The 18576-nt window shown below is 33.2% G+C and overlaps 1 protein-coding gene across 4 annotated transcripts in view; it reads right to left on the minus strand.

Moving 5' to 3' along the window:
• The window catches only part of ZPBP (zona pellucida binding protein), a 96347-nt gene that overhangs the window by 7688 nt on the left and 70083 nt on the right, over nucleotides 1–18576 (minus strand). Inside the window, exon 8 of one of the 4 annotated variants that reach the window (XR_014247037.1) lies at nucleotides 9847–9961. The exons of 2 other annotated variants lie outside the window; for them this stretch is intronic. Coding sequence is in view for 1 of the 2 variants with exons in the window: in XM_082400529.1 (XP_082256655.1) it covers nucleotides 9942–9961 (20 nt within the window). In the remaining variant the exon portion in view is untranslated. Of the gene's footprint in view, nucleotides 1–218; nucleotides 9962–18576 lie in introns of those variants that run through there. One more of the 4 variants, XM_082400529.1, reaches the window with a different exon arrangement.

An 18576-nucleotide genomic window follows, 5' to 3' on the forward strand; every position in this document is an offset into this window, starting at 1 on the left:
AAAGAAAAAAGAAGGTGGTTTACCCTCTCTACACACCAAGACATTAATTACCACAAACAGTAAAACAAAAACGAGGACCCTTTAAAAGATATATATATTCGTGTGTATGTACATATATGTATATATACATACAAATGTAGGTGTGTGTATATATGCACCATACATTATAAGTATATATATGTGTACGTATACACACACACACACACACACACACACACACACACACACACACACGGTATGTACCCTTATTTTATGGACCTGAGAGTAAAGGAACAAAATTTGAAATTAATAAAATAAATTATTAGAGAATTTTTTCCTGGTTGTGAGGCAGGTAAGACTTTTATAAGAGAAAACAAATAGAGAAAATAAGCAATAAGACTTATACAATATTAAACAAAAAATAATGTACCAAAGTCAATGTCCACAATGCTAAAAATCAAGTGGCCAAGAATTCTAATTCTAGCTTATATTGAATTAATCAATCTGCAGAAAACACTTATAACATCTGCAAAGAGGAAACATACACTATTTGACAGCCTTGAAGAGGTAGCAAAGACAGGTAAATGGGTAAAAGTATTATTATATATTTCAGCAGTGGGTACTCACCACGCTATGTGGTGCATGGGTGGCTAAAACTGAAGCAAAAATTATGTCTACTTGGTTACAAAAAATGAGAGGACAGACTTCTAGGCCACCAGAAGATATAGAAAGTAATGGGAGAAATTCAAGGAAACAGGTAGAAACAGAAGCAAGAACTCTAAAATCTCATATAAACTCCATGCAGATCACTGGCTGATGTGAGACCTTCACATTAGTCAATGATATTGCAAGAAGTTCAAAACCAGAAAGAGTTGGAAAGCTGAACAAACTGAGAAGATGGTGCCTACAATGGGAGAGACAGTTTAGATTTTGAATCTAGCATATTATTAGACTAAATAATAAACACTCTTCAGAGCAAAAATAAGCCAGAAGACTCTACATAGCACTACCAATAAAGTTTAGCATATAATAAAAATTATTAGATTTTCAAAGACACAGAAAACTAACTCATAGTCAAGAGAAAAAACATCAATAAAACATTCAAAATAACAGAGGCGTGGTAATTAGCAGATAAGGACTTTAAAGCAGCTAGCATAAATGTATTCAAAGACATAAAGGAGTGAATTATCATAATAAGTAAACTGATTGAAAAATCTTATCAGAGAGATGGAAACTATAAAGCACAACAACTGAAAATTCTAGACCCCAAAAGTAAAATATTTGAAGTAAATAACAAAACAAAACAAAACTGGATGTGTTTAATAGCAGAATAAAGACAGAAGTAGAATATGTCAGTAAATACAAAGACATACCTATAGAAACTGTCCATTGTGTAGAAGAAAGAGAAATAAGAGTTTAAAAAAATTGAATAGAGTAACATCAGCAAAGATACTGGCAGCTCCAAATGACAGTCCCAACTAAAGAAACTTGAAAATAATCAAGCAAAAACTCTCAGAATTAACTTTGAAAGAACTCTAAAAAACAATCAACATATAGGAAATAGTAAAATGGCAGAAATAAGTCCTTCCTTATCAGTAATTACTTTTAATGTAAATGGATTAAATTCTACAATCAGAAGACAGAAACTGGCAGAATGAATATTTATGATCCAACTATATGCAATCTGGAAGAGACTCACTTTAGACCAAATGAAACAATTAGGTTGAAAGTGAAAAAGTGGAAAAAGATATTCCATGGAAACTGTAATGAAAAAAGAGCTGGCACTAATTCAGATTAAATAGACTTTAAGTCAGAAACTGTTATAAGAGGAAAAGGAAATTACATATTCCTAAAAGGATCAAATCACCAAGAAGATATAACAATTATAAAAATATACACACCAAACAACAGGTACAGAAAATATATAAAGCAAACACTGGCAGAACAGAGGGAGACATAGCTCTACGGTAATACTTGGAGATTTCATTACCTCTCTTCCAATAATGAATAGAGTTTCTAGACAGAGGATCAATAAGGAAATAGAGGACTTGACAACACTATAAACCAACTAAATTAAGAGACATATATAGAACACTTCACTCATAGCAACAGAATACCCATTTTTATCAAGTACACATGGAATATTTTCTAGGATAGATAATATTTTAGGACACAAGACAATTCTTCATAAATTTAAAAAGAATGATATCATACAAATCACAACAGAATGAAGCTACTGAAGAAATCAGTAACATAAGGAAAAGTGGAATGTTCACAAATATGTGGAAATTAAACAACACATTCTTAAAAGGCCAAGAAGATAAAGAAGATATCAAAAGGGAAATTGGAAAACATATTGAGATGTATTAGAATGAAAGCATAACACACCAAACCATATGAGATTAAGTGAAAGCAGAGGAACATTTATTAGTAGTAAATGCCTATATTGAAAAAAAAGAAAGATCTTAAATCAATAACATAACTTTACACCTGAAGGGATGAGAAAGCAATAAACTAAATCTACAGATAGCAGAAGGAAGAAAAATTTTTTAAAGATTAAAGTGAATATTAATGACAGAATTTTAAAAATAGAGAAAAGCAAGGAAAACAGAAGTTGATTTTTATAAAGACTAAAAGGATTGACAAATCTTTAGGTAGATTGAGAAAAAGAGAGAAGACAGAAATTTCCAGAGTCAGAAAGAAAGATGGAACATTACTACCAAACTTACAGAAATAAAAAGAATAAGCCAATTTTAAGAAAAATTATATGCCACCAAATTAGGTAAGCTAGAAAAAAAATGAAAAATACCTGGAAACACATGTGTTACAAAAACTGACTGAAGAAGAAATAGAAAATCTGAAGAAATCTATAACAAGTAAAGATATTGAGCTAGTAACTGAAAACCTCCAATAGTGAAAATCTCAGGGTGAGATGGCTTCACTGGTGAATACTACCAAACAGTAAAAGAAGAATTAAACCAATTCTTCTCAAACTCTTTCAAAAACAGAAGAGGAGGAAACACTTTCTAATCAATCTGTGATATCAGCATTGCCCTGACATCAAAGCCAGATAGAGTTATTACTAAGACAAGGAAATAAATGTCAATATCTCTAGAATGCAGATGCAAACATCCTCAACAAAATACTAACAAGCAACTTCCAGCACTATATTAAAGTATTATTCACCATAATCAAGTGGGATATATCCCAGGAACTGCAAAGGTGGCTAAACATATAAAAACCAATCAAAGTAATATACTATACAAATAGAAGGGGGAAAAAAAAACTACATGGTCATCTCAATTGATGCAGTAAAAGAATTTGACAAAATCCAAAATTTTCATCATAAAAACATTCAACAACTAGGAACAAAATGAAAAAAAATTCAATCTGATAAAGGGCTTTTATGAAAAACCCAAGGCTAACATCATCTTCAATAGCGAAATATTGAAAGCTTTCCCCCTAAGATCAAGAACAAGGTAAGGATGTCCTAAAGAAAGTTCTAGAGAGAGCAATTAGGCAAGAAAAATAAAAGGCATCTGAATTATAAAAGAAAAAGTAAACTAATTGTAGATGACATGATTGTGTGTATGTATACACACACACACACACACAGGGAGAGAGAGAGAGAAACCTGTGAATACACATATACACATGGTACTAGAGCTAATAAAGGAATTCAGCAAAGTTGCAGGATACAAGATCAACACACAAAAAGTGGTTATGTCTATACACTAGCAGTGAAAAATCCCAAAAGAAAATTAGAGAAGTAATTATATTTACATGATAATCCACAAAAAATCTAGATGTAAATTGAAGCAAGAAGGTTGAAGACTTGTAAAATTAAAATTATAAAACACTGTTGTAAGAAATAAAAGAAGACCTACATAAATGGAAAGACACCCTATGTTGGAGAAGTGGAAGACAATATTGTGAAGATGACTATACAATCCAAAGGAACCTATAGATCAATGTATCCTGTATCAAAATCCGTCAGGTCTGTTTTGAAGAGAGGGAATGATGATCCTCAAATTCACATGGAATTGCAAGGGGCCTAAAATATAGAACACAGTTTTGAAAAAAGCAAACCTAGAGTACTCACACTTCTAAATTTCAAAACTCCCTACAAAGCTACAGTAATCAAAACAGTGTAGTACTAGAAAAGGAGAGAAGGTACACTAATGGAATAGAACTGAGAGTCCAGAAATAGCCACAGACATCAGTGGCGAACTGATTTTCAACAAGGATGACAAGATCACGCAAGGGGGAAAGAACAGTCTCTTCAGTGAAAAGTCCTGTGACAACCAGATAGCCACATGCCAAGAATACATTTGGACCCCTAACTCATACTGTTTTCAAGAACTTACCTCAAATCATCAATGACCTCTTTGAAAAAAATGAAAGGGGTAAATTTTTCACAATTTTAGATTCCATAATGGTTTTTTAGAAATGACACCAAAAGCATCAGCAATAAAAAAGAAAATAAACTGAACTTCATCAAAATATAAAACTTCTGTGCACAAATGGACATTATTAAGAAAGTGAAAAAACTCTCTGAGAATAGATAAACATTTGCAAATCATACACGTGCTAAGGTCTGAGTATAAAGAATATGTAAATAGCCCTTAGAACTCAACAACAAAAAGAAAGAAAACCCAATTTAAAAAATGAACAGAAGACTTGCCTAGACATTTTTCTGAAGATATACAAGTGGCCACCAAGTACAGGAAAAAATGCTCAACATCATTAGTCATTTGGGAAATGCAAGTCAATACTGAGACACTACTTCACACACAAGGATAGCAATAATTTTTTTAAAGGAAAATAACAAGTGTTGTTGAGAATAGTTACCCTTATATATTATTAGCAGCACTGTAAAATTGTGCAGGCACTGTGCTAAATAGTTTGAAAACTGCTCAGAAAGGTAAACAGAGGATTGCCTGTGTATAAAGTATAAAAAAAAATGCAATATTATTCAACCATAAAAAGGAATGACATATTGATACATGCTACAATGTGGTTAAATCTTGAAACATTAGGCTAAGTGAAAGAAGCCAGAGAAAAAATGACACATATTGTATCTTTTCATTTGTATTAAATATCCAGAATAGAGACAGAAGGCAGACTGGTAGTTGTCAGGGGCTGAAGGTAGAGAAAAATAGGGAGTAACCACTTAATAAGCACAGAGTTTCTTTTTGAGGTGATTAAAATGTTTGGGAACTAGGTAGAGGTGGTGGTTGCACAGCACCGTGTAAATGCCACTGAATTATCCACTTTAAAATGGCTTTATGTTATATGAATTTCAACTTAATTAAAAAATGAGTAGAGCTTCATGTGACCCCTGGGCCAATATAAATTGGTGTAACATATGTGTAATTGATAACCAAAAAGGGAAGACAGAGAGAATAATGCAGAAAACAATAAATGACATATATGACCCAAAAGCCTAGAATTTAACAAAAGACATAAATGAATAATCCAAAAAACTCTGCAAACACCAACATGAAATGTACAAAACCTCCACCCCTACACACAACATAGTCAAACTGCTATAAACCCCGAGTAAAGATAATCTAAATGCTATGGAGTAAAAAAGATGACACATTAAATGCAAGGTGCGAGAGGGAAGAAGTATGAGTAGCAGCTCACTTCACACTAGAAGCAATAACTGCTAGAAGGCAGTGGAATATTATTCAGTGCTAAAAAGAAATACTACTAAGTGAAGGAAGTCAATCTGAAAAGGCTACACACTGTATGATTCCAACAATATAACATTCAGGAAAAGGCAAAACTATGGAGACAGTAAAAAGATCAGTGGCTTGGGGATAAAGAAGAATGAATAGGTGGAAAGCAGAGAAATTTTAGGGTAGTGTAGCTACACTGTATGATACTATAATTGTAAACATATGTCATTACACATTTGTCCAAAAAGCCACAGAATGTGCAACACCAAGAGTGAATCCTAATGTAAACCATGGACTTTGGGTGATAATGATATTTCATTCATTGTAGATTCATCAATTACAACAAATGTATCACTCTGCTGAGGGATGTTGAGTGGTGGAGGTTAAGCAGGAGTGGGGCCAGGGGACATATGGAAAATCTCTGTACCTTACATTCAAATTTGCTTTGAACCCAAAACTGACTAAAAAATAAAGTTTATTTAAAAAACGTGAAAGGTAAAAAAAGACATTTGGTAATACAATTTAGAGACATTGTAGACAATAACCCTGCAGTACAAGTAAGGCTAAAAGAATTTCTTTAGCCTGAAGAGAACAGTGACCAGATAGAATAAAGGAAATGATTTACCATTTTGCCTGAAACAACTGAAACATAATAACCATAGAAAGACATGGAAAATGGTTTTCAAGAAACTGGACATCAAACCACAAGGGACAGTGATCCCAAGGGACATAGAGGAAACAAAATATTGATATATGAGCTCTACAACTGTTGTAGATTATTGCTTTCAGTGAGTTTCTAAATTATGGCAAAGGGAACTGAGGTGGAGCTGAGTTCTTCCCTGAACTGAAGAGACAAAGCTGAAGTCCAAGAAGACGAATGCAGCTAGTGTTCTTCCTGTGAACCAGAAAAGAGATACTGTGGAGACAGAGAACTCTGGAGATGAGTAGAACATCTCACTTGATTATATAACAGAAATCAGCATATGTGTCTGAGGAAGCTACCTGAATCTGGGGAAAGGACCATCAACTTTGATAACTTTATAGGAAAGGGTGCTTGGCAATCACTCAGGCTAAGGAACAGTGTCTGTTCCCAATAACCAGAATAGAAAATTCATATTCAAAAGGCATTGGGTGGAGCACTTAGGAAAGCAGTGGAAAATGATCAGCTTTAGACTGAATACTGAACCAGAAACACCAATCAGATTAGAAAAGCAAGACATGAAATGATCAAATTGTTTTCAATAATGTATTAATTGCATGTGAAAAAAAGAAGACAAAATTCACAGGAATACAAAAATATGCAATACCAAATAAGGTAAAATCACAGTGTTTGGAATCTACACAAAGATTACTAGGCATGAGAAAGAGGCAAGAAAACACATAATAAAGGGAATAATCAAACAATAAAACCAAACTAGAAAAAAGGAGGTGAAATACTTGTATACTAAAAACTACAAAACATTGCTGAAAGAAACTACAGGAAACCTAAATAAATAGAAAGTCATTCTGTGGTCATGGTAGGAAGACTTAATATTAAGATTTCAACATTACCCAAAGCAATCTAGATATTCAATGCAATCCCTATAAAAATTCCAACAGCTTTTGTTTTAAAGAAATTGAAAAGCCATTCCTCAGTTCATAGTAAATTGCAAGTGGCCCTGAACAGCCAAAACACAATCTTGAAAAAGAAGAACAAAGCCAGAGGACTCATACTTCCCAATTTCAAAACATACTACAAAGCTCCAGTAATCAAAATAGATAGACCTACAGACCAATGGAACAGAAATAAACCTATTCATTTATTACCAACTGATTCTTGATAAGGGTGCCAAGTCCATTCAATGTGAAAACAGTAGACTCTTCAACAAATGGTGCTGGGAAAACTGTATTTCCACAAGCAGAAAAATGAAGTTGGATCTCTACCTCACGCTATATACAAATATCAACTATGACTTAAATAGAGAGCTAAAAATTCCTAGAAGAAAACATAGGGCTAAATCTTCATGTCTTTTGGTATGGCAACAAATGATGAGATATGGCAACAAAGTTAAAAAATGGATAAACTGGACTTCATCAAAATTTAAAATTTTATGCATCAAAAGACATTATCAACAACTTTGTTAAATGGCTAAGCAGAAATGTTAACAGGGTCTATCTCTTTCTGGCACAAGATATAAGCACTAATCATAAGAAAGCTGGAGTGATTATATTAATATCTAACAAAGACTTCAATGCAAGGAATATTATCAGGAATAAAAAGGTGTATCATTACATAATGATGGAGAGTCAAGTCATCAAGAAAAGTAGCAATCCTAAATGCCTATTTACATAATTACTGAGTTTCAAGATACTTGGAAGAAAATAAAGGAGAAATAGTCCAATCCACAATATCAGCTGGGAGCTTCAACATTTCACTCTTACAAATTGATTTAACAAGTGGAAACTACAACAATAGAAATACAGAAGACAACTTCTACTTAAATGCCAGAATAAACTTATTATTCAAGAAGACATGGAAGATTCATCAAGATGTGCCATATCCTGAACCTTAAAACACTTGTCAAAACAACTAAAAGATTCAAAGTAATATAGAGCATGCTTTCTAAACAGAAAAATTTAGTTGGGAATCAACAATATAAAGATACACTGGAAGTGATCAGTTATACGAGAATTAAACAGAATACTATGAAATGAGCCCTGGGACAAATAAAATTACAAAGAAAATTAGAAAATATTTTGCACTGAGTGAAAACTTAAAAATAAATAAAATTAGTAGGATGAAGGTAAAACAATGGTAGGGAAAAGTGTGTAGCCTTAAATACTTATGTAAGAAAAGAAAAAGATATAAAATCAATGTATTGATAGTATGCTGCTCCCTTAAGAAACTAAAGAAAGAAGAGCACATTAAGTTTCAGATGAGGAAGAAAGCAAAAATAAATAAATAAATAAAAGAGCAGATATTAATGAAATAGAAATCAAATGAAAAATTCAATAACCTAAAATTTGGCTCTTTGAAGAGACTAATAAAACTGATAAACCTCCAGCTAGAGCTTGTAAAACAAAAATAAGATACAAAACAAAAATAATAAGAAGAATGCCTGTTTTTATTTCTATTCAACACCGTACTGGAGGACCCAGTCACTGCGATAAAGTAAAAGAAAAAAGGGCACAGATATCAGATGAAGAAGTAAAACTGTTATTTGCAGATGATATGCTTATTCTTGTAAAAAAATACAGGGTCTACAAAATAATTATGATATCTAATCACTTAATAAAATAGACATATGGGATCCAGGTTAATATTTAAAAATCAATATGCTATAGTAATTCAAAAACACAGAGCAAGCAAAGCAATTTTTTAATGTAATATGGTAATAAAGCTTCATTAATGAAGACACTTTGGTATTGGTGAAATGATAAACGTAAGAATGAATGGAGCAGAATTAAACCCATATGAATATAGTCAGTTGAATTTTTGACAGAGGTACCAAGGAAAGTTTAATGACAAAATAAAAGTCTTCAACAAATGGTGCTGTATCTCCAGGATAGGTTATCTGTATTGTAACAAATGATTATTGACCCTTACCTCATACCAAATAGAAATATTAACTCAATATCTATCATAGACTTAAATGCACAACCCAAAAGTACTAAACAAAAAGCACAGTAGAAAATCTTTGTGACCTTAGGGTAGGAAAATGTTTATTAGAACACAAAAACACATCAACCACAGAATAAAAAAAATTAATAAATTGGACTTCAACATTTTGCTTTGAAAACAAAAATGTAAGCCACAATCTGGGGAAATATATTCACAGCACGTATATCAGAAAAAAAAACTTTTTGTCCATACTAAATTAAGAACTCTTACAACTCAGTGAGACAAACAACCCACTTAAAAAATGGGAAAGATATTTGAACAGATACTGTGCAAAAGAATACCAATATCCAATAGAAACTTGAAAATATCTTTTAAAAAGGAAAATTAATTAAAACCACAATGAGATACCACTACACATACACACATTGGAATGGCTAAAATTAAAACAGAGTGACCATACTATGCTTTGGAAAGTATTTAGAACAACTGGAACTCCACAACTTTGCTGGTAGAACATGAAAATTGTACAGTCACTTTAAAAATAATTTGGCTTTTTTTTTATAAAGTTAAACATACACTTACCGTATGACCCAGCAATCGCAATCATAGGTATTTTCCCAGAAGAACTGAAAACACATGTCCACACAAAGACTTGTACAGGAATGTTCATAGCAGCTTTATTTGTAATGGCCTAAAACTGGAAACAACCCAGATGTCCATCATCAGGTGAATGGATAAATGAAATGTGGTATATCCATACAATGGACTACTACTCAGCAATAAAGAGGAGCAAACTATTAATACATGCGATAATACTGACAATCCTCAAAATTGTGCCGAAAGAATTCAGACAAAGATTAGATACTGTATGATTCCATTTATTAAAAATTATTAAAATGCATGCAGATATATAGTGATGCAGAGGATATCTGCATTTGCTTGGGAATGGATATTGAGGGAGGATTGATTACAAAAAGGCATAAGCAAAATTCAGGGTTACGGCAGAGATCCTCTTCTTGATTGTTGTGATAGTTTCATGGATGTATATGTGTCCAGGTCATTAAACTGTATAATTTCAACATGCGTACTTAATTGTATGTCATTGTTGAGCCCAAACAAAGCAAGTTGTAGAGGTTATTTAAGGCAAGACACCATTTATTATCATGCAAACCAATACTATTTGTCATTGTTGATTGCCTCAATAAGAATTAAAAGTATAAAATCTTGGATTGGGGTAAAAAATATCCAATTCTGAAAATGAATGTATCTGAGCAGAAGAGGAAGACAATGAATTGTTGAGGCCTTCACAGGAAGCTTCAGCTGTGTCCTATTTAAATCACTTTAAATCTTAGGATACAAAGCGAGTGACAGAATATGAAATTTGTTTGGAATGGGTGATATGAACATACTTGCTTATAACATCATTTTCTGTATTTCTAGATGTTTGAAATATAACATTATAAAGAAAACTTTTATTTCCAAAGAGCAATAATAAATCAAAGACACACACACACATATACACACACATGCATCGTTCCCTGAAAACCAAAACTAAACAAGCTTCAAGGTACAGATAGCTTCAATGAGGTATTGAGGGAAAAATTATATAAATTTTACATAAACCATTCAGAAAAAGCAAGAAGAGGGAATGACTGCAATTCATTTTTAAAACAGCAAGTGCCCTAATAATAAAATTTTATAAATATTTACAAGAAAACTATAGACCAAAGTTCCTCATGGATATAGACACAAGAATCCTTAACTAAATGTTAGCATATAAGCCTCAGCGATATGTAGAAATTATGAATGATGATCACATATAGTTTATACAGAGGTCAGTTTATACAAAGTTGGTTTAACTTCTATGTATCGATCAATGCATCATAAAACATGATAAAAGATACAAAACATATGATCATCTCAATGGTGTATACAAGACATGACAAAATTCAATCTCCTTCATGATGAAAACTCAAAATAAATAGAGAATGGAAGGGAATTTCCTTCATCAACCCCATTAATGGCATTTTAAAAGCCGCCAGCTAGCATCACAGCTAACGGGGAAAGCCCATGGGCCCTGACAGTTGGAACAGGAAAAGAATGCCAACTCTCACCGCTTTTGGGGAGCACTTTTCTGAACATTCTAGCCAGACTAACAATATGCTAACATATAGTTCTAAAAAGTAAATTCTTAGAACTATAAGTTTTAGCAAGGCCACACAATACAAGGTCAATGTTTCTAGAAGAAAATAGGAAAAATTCTTCATGAATTTGGGGTAAGCAGAAATTCCTTGGATGGACACAATATCTTTGGTTCCTTAAGAAAAAAATTAAGAAACTTAGTTTTGTCAAAATTAAAACTTCTGTATTTGAAAGACACCACTAAGAAAGTAAAACGAATATATATGGACCTGTTTCCAGAATACATAAATAAACCTTGTAAGTCAATATTTAGAAGAATAATAACCTGAAAAAGGGTAGAGGAAATTATGTGAACAAACGGTTCACAAAAGAACATATGTGAATGCTCACAGAGAACATAAGAAGATATTTGATATCGTTAGCTATAAAGTAAATACAAATTATATCACAAATAAAATAGCACTACACTGATTAAAGTTTAAAAGATGGACAATATCAAGACTGCAAGAATGTGAAACAACCAGAAATCTCATACACTGCTTGGTGGACATGCAAAATCATACAACTACTTTGTAAAAGTTTGGGAGTTTCTTAACAGTTAAAAATACTCTACCATATTATCCTAAAACTTTACTCTTACGCATTTATCCAAGAGAAATGAAAACATAGGTCCACAAAAAACTTACACAGAAATGTTCATACAAGCTCTATTCACAATAGCCAAAAACTAGAAACAACCCATAAGGTCTGTAAAAAACTGAACGTATAAATAAACAGTGGTAAACTTAATAAGTAGTTGTGATTGTGAAGTAGCATAAGGGGACAATTTGGGGAATGGAAATTTCTATATCTTCATAGTGGTATTGGTTAAATGGATGAATACACTTGTCGAAACTCACTGAACTGTACAATTAAAATGCGCACATTTAAAAGTGAGTGTATTTATGACACCTTAATAAAGTTGATTAAAAAAATTTTCCCACAAATACTGCATGATCTAAAATAGTCAAATTCACAGAGGCAGGAAGTAGAATGGTGGTTCCCAGGGGCTGGTGAGAGGGAGAAATGAGGAGATATTACAAAGTTTTAGTTATGCAGGATGAATAAATTCTGGAGAACCAAGTAGAGCAATATGACTCTAATTAACAATATTACATTGCATAGTTGAAATCTGGTAAAAGGGTAGATCTTAAATGATCTCACCATACACACACAACACACACACACACACACACACACACACACACAATATATATATATATATGTAACTATGTGAGGTATGGAGCATGATGGATATGTGAATTAGCTTAATTGTGGTGATTATTTCACAATGTATACATATATCAAAACATCAAATTGTATATCTTAGATACATAAAACTTTGTCAATTATACCACAATTAAGATGAAAAACAGACACAGAGATATAACACATTTATGAATTTGAAGCCACCTTCTCCCCAAAACATAATCCTATCAGGCTTACTGAAAATGAAAACTGACCAGCTGATTCTAAAATGAATAGGGGAATATAAGGACCTTGTGACAGACTGTATTTCCCAGAGATGGCTAACAATATATCCATCCCATTCTTCACATTCTTACAATTGTGACCTTGTTGAGCAGTAGAATCCATCCAGGTCACCTCCTCTGTTCCTAAGTGGAACTTTGTATGACAGAAGTGACACCAGCTGACTTCTGAGGCTAGGTCATGGCTTTCTATTGTTGTCTTAGGACATGAGCTTTTAGATTCCACTGTCATACTGTACTGTAACAGTGCCCAGTGCTCACACAGGGCCAGTTAATGTGTATAATCCCGTGAGTTAGTATGGAAACACTCAAGAATAACAGGCTTATGGCCAGAGTAAACAGAAAATTCTCGCCTCTATAGCAGAGAATGACTAGCCTAGACTGAACGTTGGTTCAGCCAAATAAATTACAAGTAAGACCAGAAATAACCAAACTGTTTCCAAACAATTTTTCTGTGTAAGAACAAAATTCAATAATGCAAAAATATAAAAATACAAAAATATTCAATGCCAAACAACAGAACATTCACAAATATCTGGCATTCAGTGAAAAATTACTTGGCATGAGGGAAACAAGACAATATGACTCATGATAAGAAAAAAAGTTAATTGCAATCTACCCTGAATATGTGGAAAAGGACATTAAAAAAATTAATGTAACAATATTCCCTATGTTCAAAACTTAGAAAGCCCAGAGATAAACCCACGCACCTACGGTCAACTAATCTATGACAAAGGAGGCAAGGATATATAATGGAGAAAAGACAGTCTCTTCAATAAGTGGTGCTGGGAAAACTGGAGAGCTACATGTAAAAGAATGAAATTAGAACACTCCTTAACACCATACACAAAAATAAACTCAAAAATATTAGAGACCTAAATGTAGGACCAGACACTATAAAACTCTTAGAGGAAAACATAGGAAGAACACTCTTTGACATAAATCACAGCAAGATCTTTTTTGATCCACCTCCTAGAGTAATGGAAATAAAAACAAAAATAAACAAATGGGACCTAATGAAACTTACAAGCTTTTGCACAGCAAAGGAAACCATAAACAAGACGAAAAGACAACCCTCAAAACAGGAGAAAATATTTGCAAACAAATCAACGGGCAAAGGATTAATCTCCAAAATATATAAACAGCTCATGCAGCTCAATATTAAAGAAACAAACAACCCAATCCAAAAAAGGGCAGAAGACCTAAATAGACATTTCTCCAAAGAAGACATACAGATGGCCAAGAAGCACATGAAAAGCTGCTCAACATTGCTAATTATTAGAGAAATGCAAATCAAAACTACAATGAGGTATCACCTCACACCAGTTATAATGGGCATCATCAGAAAATCTACAAGCAACAAATGCTGGAGAGGGTGTGGAGGAAAGGGAACCCTCTTGCACTGTTGGTGGGAATGTCAATTGATACAGCCACTATGGAGAACAGTATGGAGGTTCCTTAAAAAACTAAAAATAGAATTACCATATGACCCAGTAATCCCACTACTGGGCATATACCCAGAGAAAACCATAAATCAAAAAGACACATGCATACCAATGTTCACTGCAGCACTGTTTACAATAGCCAGGTCATGGAAGCAACCCAAATGCCCATCGACAGATGAATGGATAAAGAAGATGTGGTACATATATACAATGGAATATTACTCAGCCATAAAAAGGAACAAAATTGAGTATTTGTAGAGACGTGGATGGATCTAGAGACTGTGTCATACAGAGCGAAGTAAGTCAGAAAGAGAAGAACAAATATCGTATATTAACGCATATATGTGGAACCCAGAAAAATGGTACAGATGAACAGGTTTGCAGGGCAGAAATAGAGACACAGATGTAGAAAACAAACGTATGGACACCAAGGGGGGAAAGCGGTGGTGGGTGGAGGTGGTGGTGGGATGAATTGGGAGATTGGGGTTGACATGTATACACTGATGTGTATAAAATGGATGACTAATAAGAACCTGCTGTATAAAAAAGTAAATAAAATTCCAAAAAAACCCCAAAAACTAAGTAATGCAAAAATATAAAAATACAAAAATATTCAATGCCAAACAACAGAACATTCACAAATATCTGGCATTCAGTGAAAAATTACTTGGCATGAAGGAAACAAGACAATATAACTCATGATAAGAAAAAAAGTTAATTGCAAACTACCCTGAATATGTGGGAAAAGACATTAAAACAATTACTGTAACAATATTCCCTACGTTCAAAACTTAAGATAACATATGGAAGATATAAAAAATAAGCATTTCAATCAATCTTCTAGAGGCCAAAACCATGTTGTGTGTGATGAAAAACACTCTGGGTAGGATTACTGGTTGATTTGATATTGTAGAAGGAAAGATGACCAATTTTGAAGATACAGCAATAGAAACTACAGAGAATAAAACACACAGAAAAAATTTTTAATGAAGAAATCAACAAAGAGCTGTGGCAAAATGTCAGTCAGGTTAATATGCTTTTAATTGGAATCCCTGGAGGAGAAGAGACTAATAGAAAAATTATTTGAATAAATAAGTAAAACGATTTTCCAAATTTGAAGAGCACTGAGTGTCCACAAATCCAAGAAAATGAAATATTCTTCAATAGCAAATTCACACCGAAGAAATGTTAAATAAAATCCTTCAGGCCATAGGAAGAGAACTGCAGGTGGAATTGGGTCTACACCAAGAATGAAGACTAATGGAAAGGATAATTAGATGGGTAAATACATGTGATGTTTTATCATTTACATCCCCATAAAAGATAAACTGTTTAACAAACAGAACAATGTAGTGTGGGATCTGTGACACAGGTAAGCTTAACTGGGTGGATGTCAACAATAGCACAAAGGTCAGGAGAGAAGAAATGGAAGTATAATATTTTAAGATGCTTATACTTCATATGAAGTGGTATAATATTAATTAAAGGTAGACTGGGATAAATTAATGATATACACCATAAGCCTAAAATTACCACTAGAATAAAAACACAGAGCTGTACCTAATAGGTCAACAGGCAGATAAATGGAACCACAAACACTATTCAATTAATTTAATTGAATGAAGAAAAAATGGGAAAAAAGGAGCAAAAAATAAGTTGGGAAAATAGAAAACAGTGAGATGATACACTTGAAGCTGACAATGCGAGTAGTTACATTAAATTGGGTTTAAAGATGCCAATTACAAGGCAGATATTGTCAGACTGGATTTAAAAAGCAAGATCAAACTGTATGTTGCCTAAATAAATACATCTTAACAATGAAGATATAAATTTAAAGTAAGGGGCTAGCAAAAGGCATAGCATTTGTACTGGCCAGTTTTATGTGTCAATTTGGCTAAGCAATACTAGTTATTCAATTAAACACTAATCTAGGCATTGTTGTGCAGGTATTTTGTAGATAAGATTAACGTTTACCATCAGCTGACTTTAAGGAGATAATCTGGTGGGACTGATTTAATCAGTTGAAAGGCCTAAGACCAGAACTGAGGGTCCCTTGAATAAGAAATTCTGCCTGTGGACTTCAGCTTCAGACTGTGGCCAAGAGTTTTTTGTCTGCCCTTCCTGAAGACCTGCCCTATAAATTTTGGAATTATCTAGTTAGCTATCACAATTACATAAGCCAATTCCTTGCAATAAATCTCTCAATATACATATATCCTACTGATTCTTTTCTCTGGTGGAACCCTGACTGATAAACCACGATAACACTAATAAAAAGAAATCTGTAGTTGGCAGTATTAATATTAGACAAAACAGAAGTCAGAGAAAAGATTATTACAAGGAACAAAAAATATCTCATAATGATAGGGGTATGAATATAACCAGAAGGAGACAGCATAAAACATGTTTCAGTAAATTAAAAAGTATTCAAATCACACATATTCTCTCTGACAACTGAATTAAATTAGGTTTCAATAAAAGAAAGATCTCTGAAAATTCCCATAACATCTGGAAATTAAACACCACAATTCTAAATAACCAATTGCTTGAAGAAGAAATCCAAAGAGAAATGAACATTATGAAGTGAATGGAAATGAAAATACAACATGTCGAAATTTGTGAGGTGCCACTAAGGCTAGGGAGAAGTTTATATCTTGACGGCCACAAATTATTAAAACGTTACCCACTCCCCCCCCCCAAAAAAAAACCTGAATAGCCATATGTATTAGAGAAATCGAATTTTTAGCAAAAAAAAAAAAAAAAAAAAACCCAAAAGACAAAAAACACTTCCCAACAAAGAAAACAAAATAAAAGATGTACTCTGTCTTTGCCTTGCTGCTTACAGTAAAATGCAGGAGGAAAGAGATAAATTGATGATGGCACTGCTAAGTAAAAAGGAACCATCATCTGGTAATTAGAAACCTATCCAGATTTCAAAGAATGCTAAAATCAGGAAGTCCACTGTTAAAAAGCAAGGCCTAGAGAGTAATGCTATGGCTGGATAAACTTTTGCTACCAAGACTACGTATGTGATTCATAGGTCCACTCAACCATCCTGGAAGAAACCTGGAATTGAGATATGGAATTGCAGGAAAGTTCTGTGCCTCCACAAGAGCTGTCCCTCTTGACTAATGATGTGAATACCCATGACATACACAGGAGAACTGCAAGGTTTTTAAGAATGTTTTGCAGCAGAAACACTGCTAACTTGAACTAAAGGGAACAGAGACAGGATCAAATTAAAGAGTTTTTAGATTTCCAAAATTCTACAAGCAGGAAATGGGCTGGTAGAATTAATCATTTGCAAACATGCACTACCCTTCAATAAAAAAGGAATGACTCCCATGGAAAAGTACTGGGTCCAGTGGTGGACCAAGTCAGACCCACAGGCCTGAAACAGGGGATAATGGAACTTCCATGGACTAGAATGTAGTGCCTCTGTGGGTCCAGTGGGCAGAGGATTGAGCTATAGAGGACTATTCTCAAGACTAGAAATATACTGGAATTTTCCCTTCTAAATTTCAAACTTGCTTGGGACCAGTGACCCCTTTCTTCCTTCCAATTTCTCCCTTTATAATTATTAAATTATTAAATTATTAACTACCTGGACATAATTGATATTTATAAACTAATACACTCAACAACTACAGAATATACATTGTTTCCAATAAAATAACTATATATATGAATTAAATTAATAAGTAACATATTAAATCAGAACTCAATACAAAATGATACCTGAAAATCTCCAAATATTCACAATTTTTTTTGAGGAGGAAAAAAAGAAAAAAGGGAAAAGTGTCCTTTGGCAGTTGCATGGTGAAGTGAAAAATTAGCAAAGGGGAAAAAATTAAGATCCTGCAAGAAAAAAAGAACTAAAATCTGGAGGGCACAGAATCTCTCTTCAATTACTGAAACAAATTAATAAATAAATCTACTAGCAGAAACGGACTAGAAATTTTGTAAGACGTCCCAAATATCTTAAAAATGAATATAAAAAGACAAACATATCTGCACAGAATTATTTCAAAAAATGAGAAAATTAGACCAAATTCACATCAACTGTGGAAACGTTTCCTTCCAAAAAATAAAGCCCCAGCCCAGATGTTTTCATTGATGAATTCTATGACATTTTAAGTAAATCCTAATTAAAAAAAAAAACTAATTACAGTTTTTTTTTTTTTTCCCCCAGAATA

This window comes from Balaenoptera borealis (genome assembly GCF_965194805.1).
Source record: "Balaenoptera borealis genome assembly, chromosome: 7".
In the NCBI taxonomy this organism is placed as follows: Eukaryota; Metazoa; Chordata; class Mammalia; order Artiodactyla; family Balaenopteridae; genus Balaenoptera; species Balaenoptera borealis.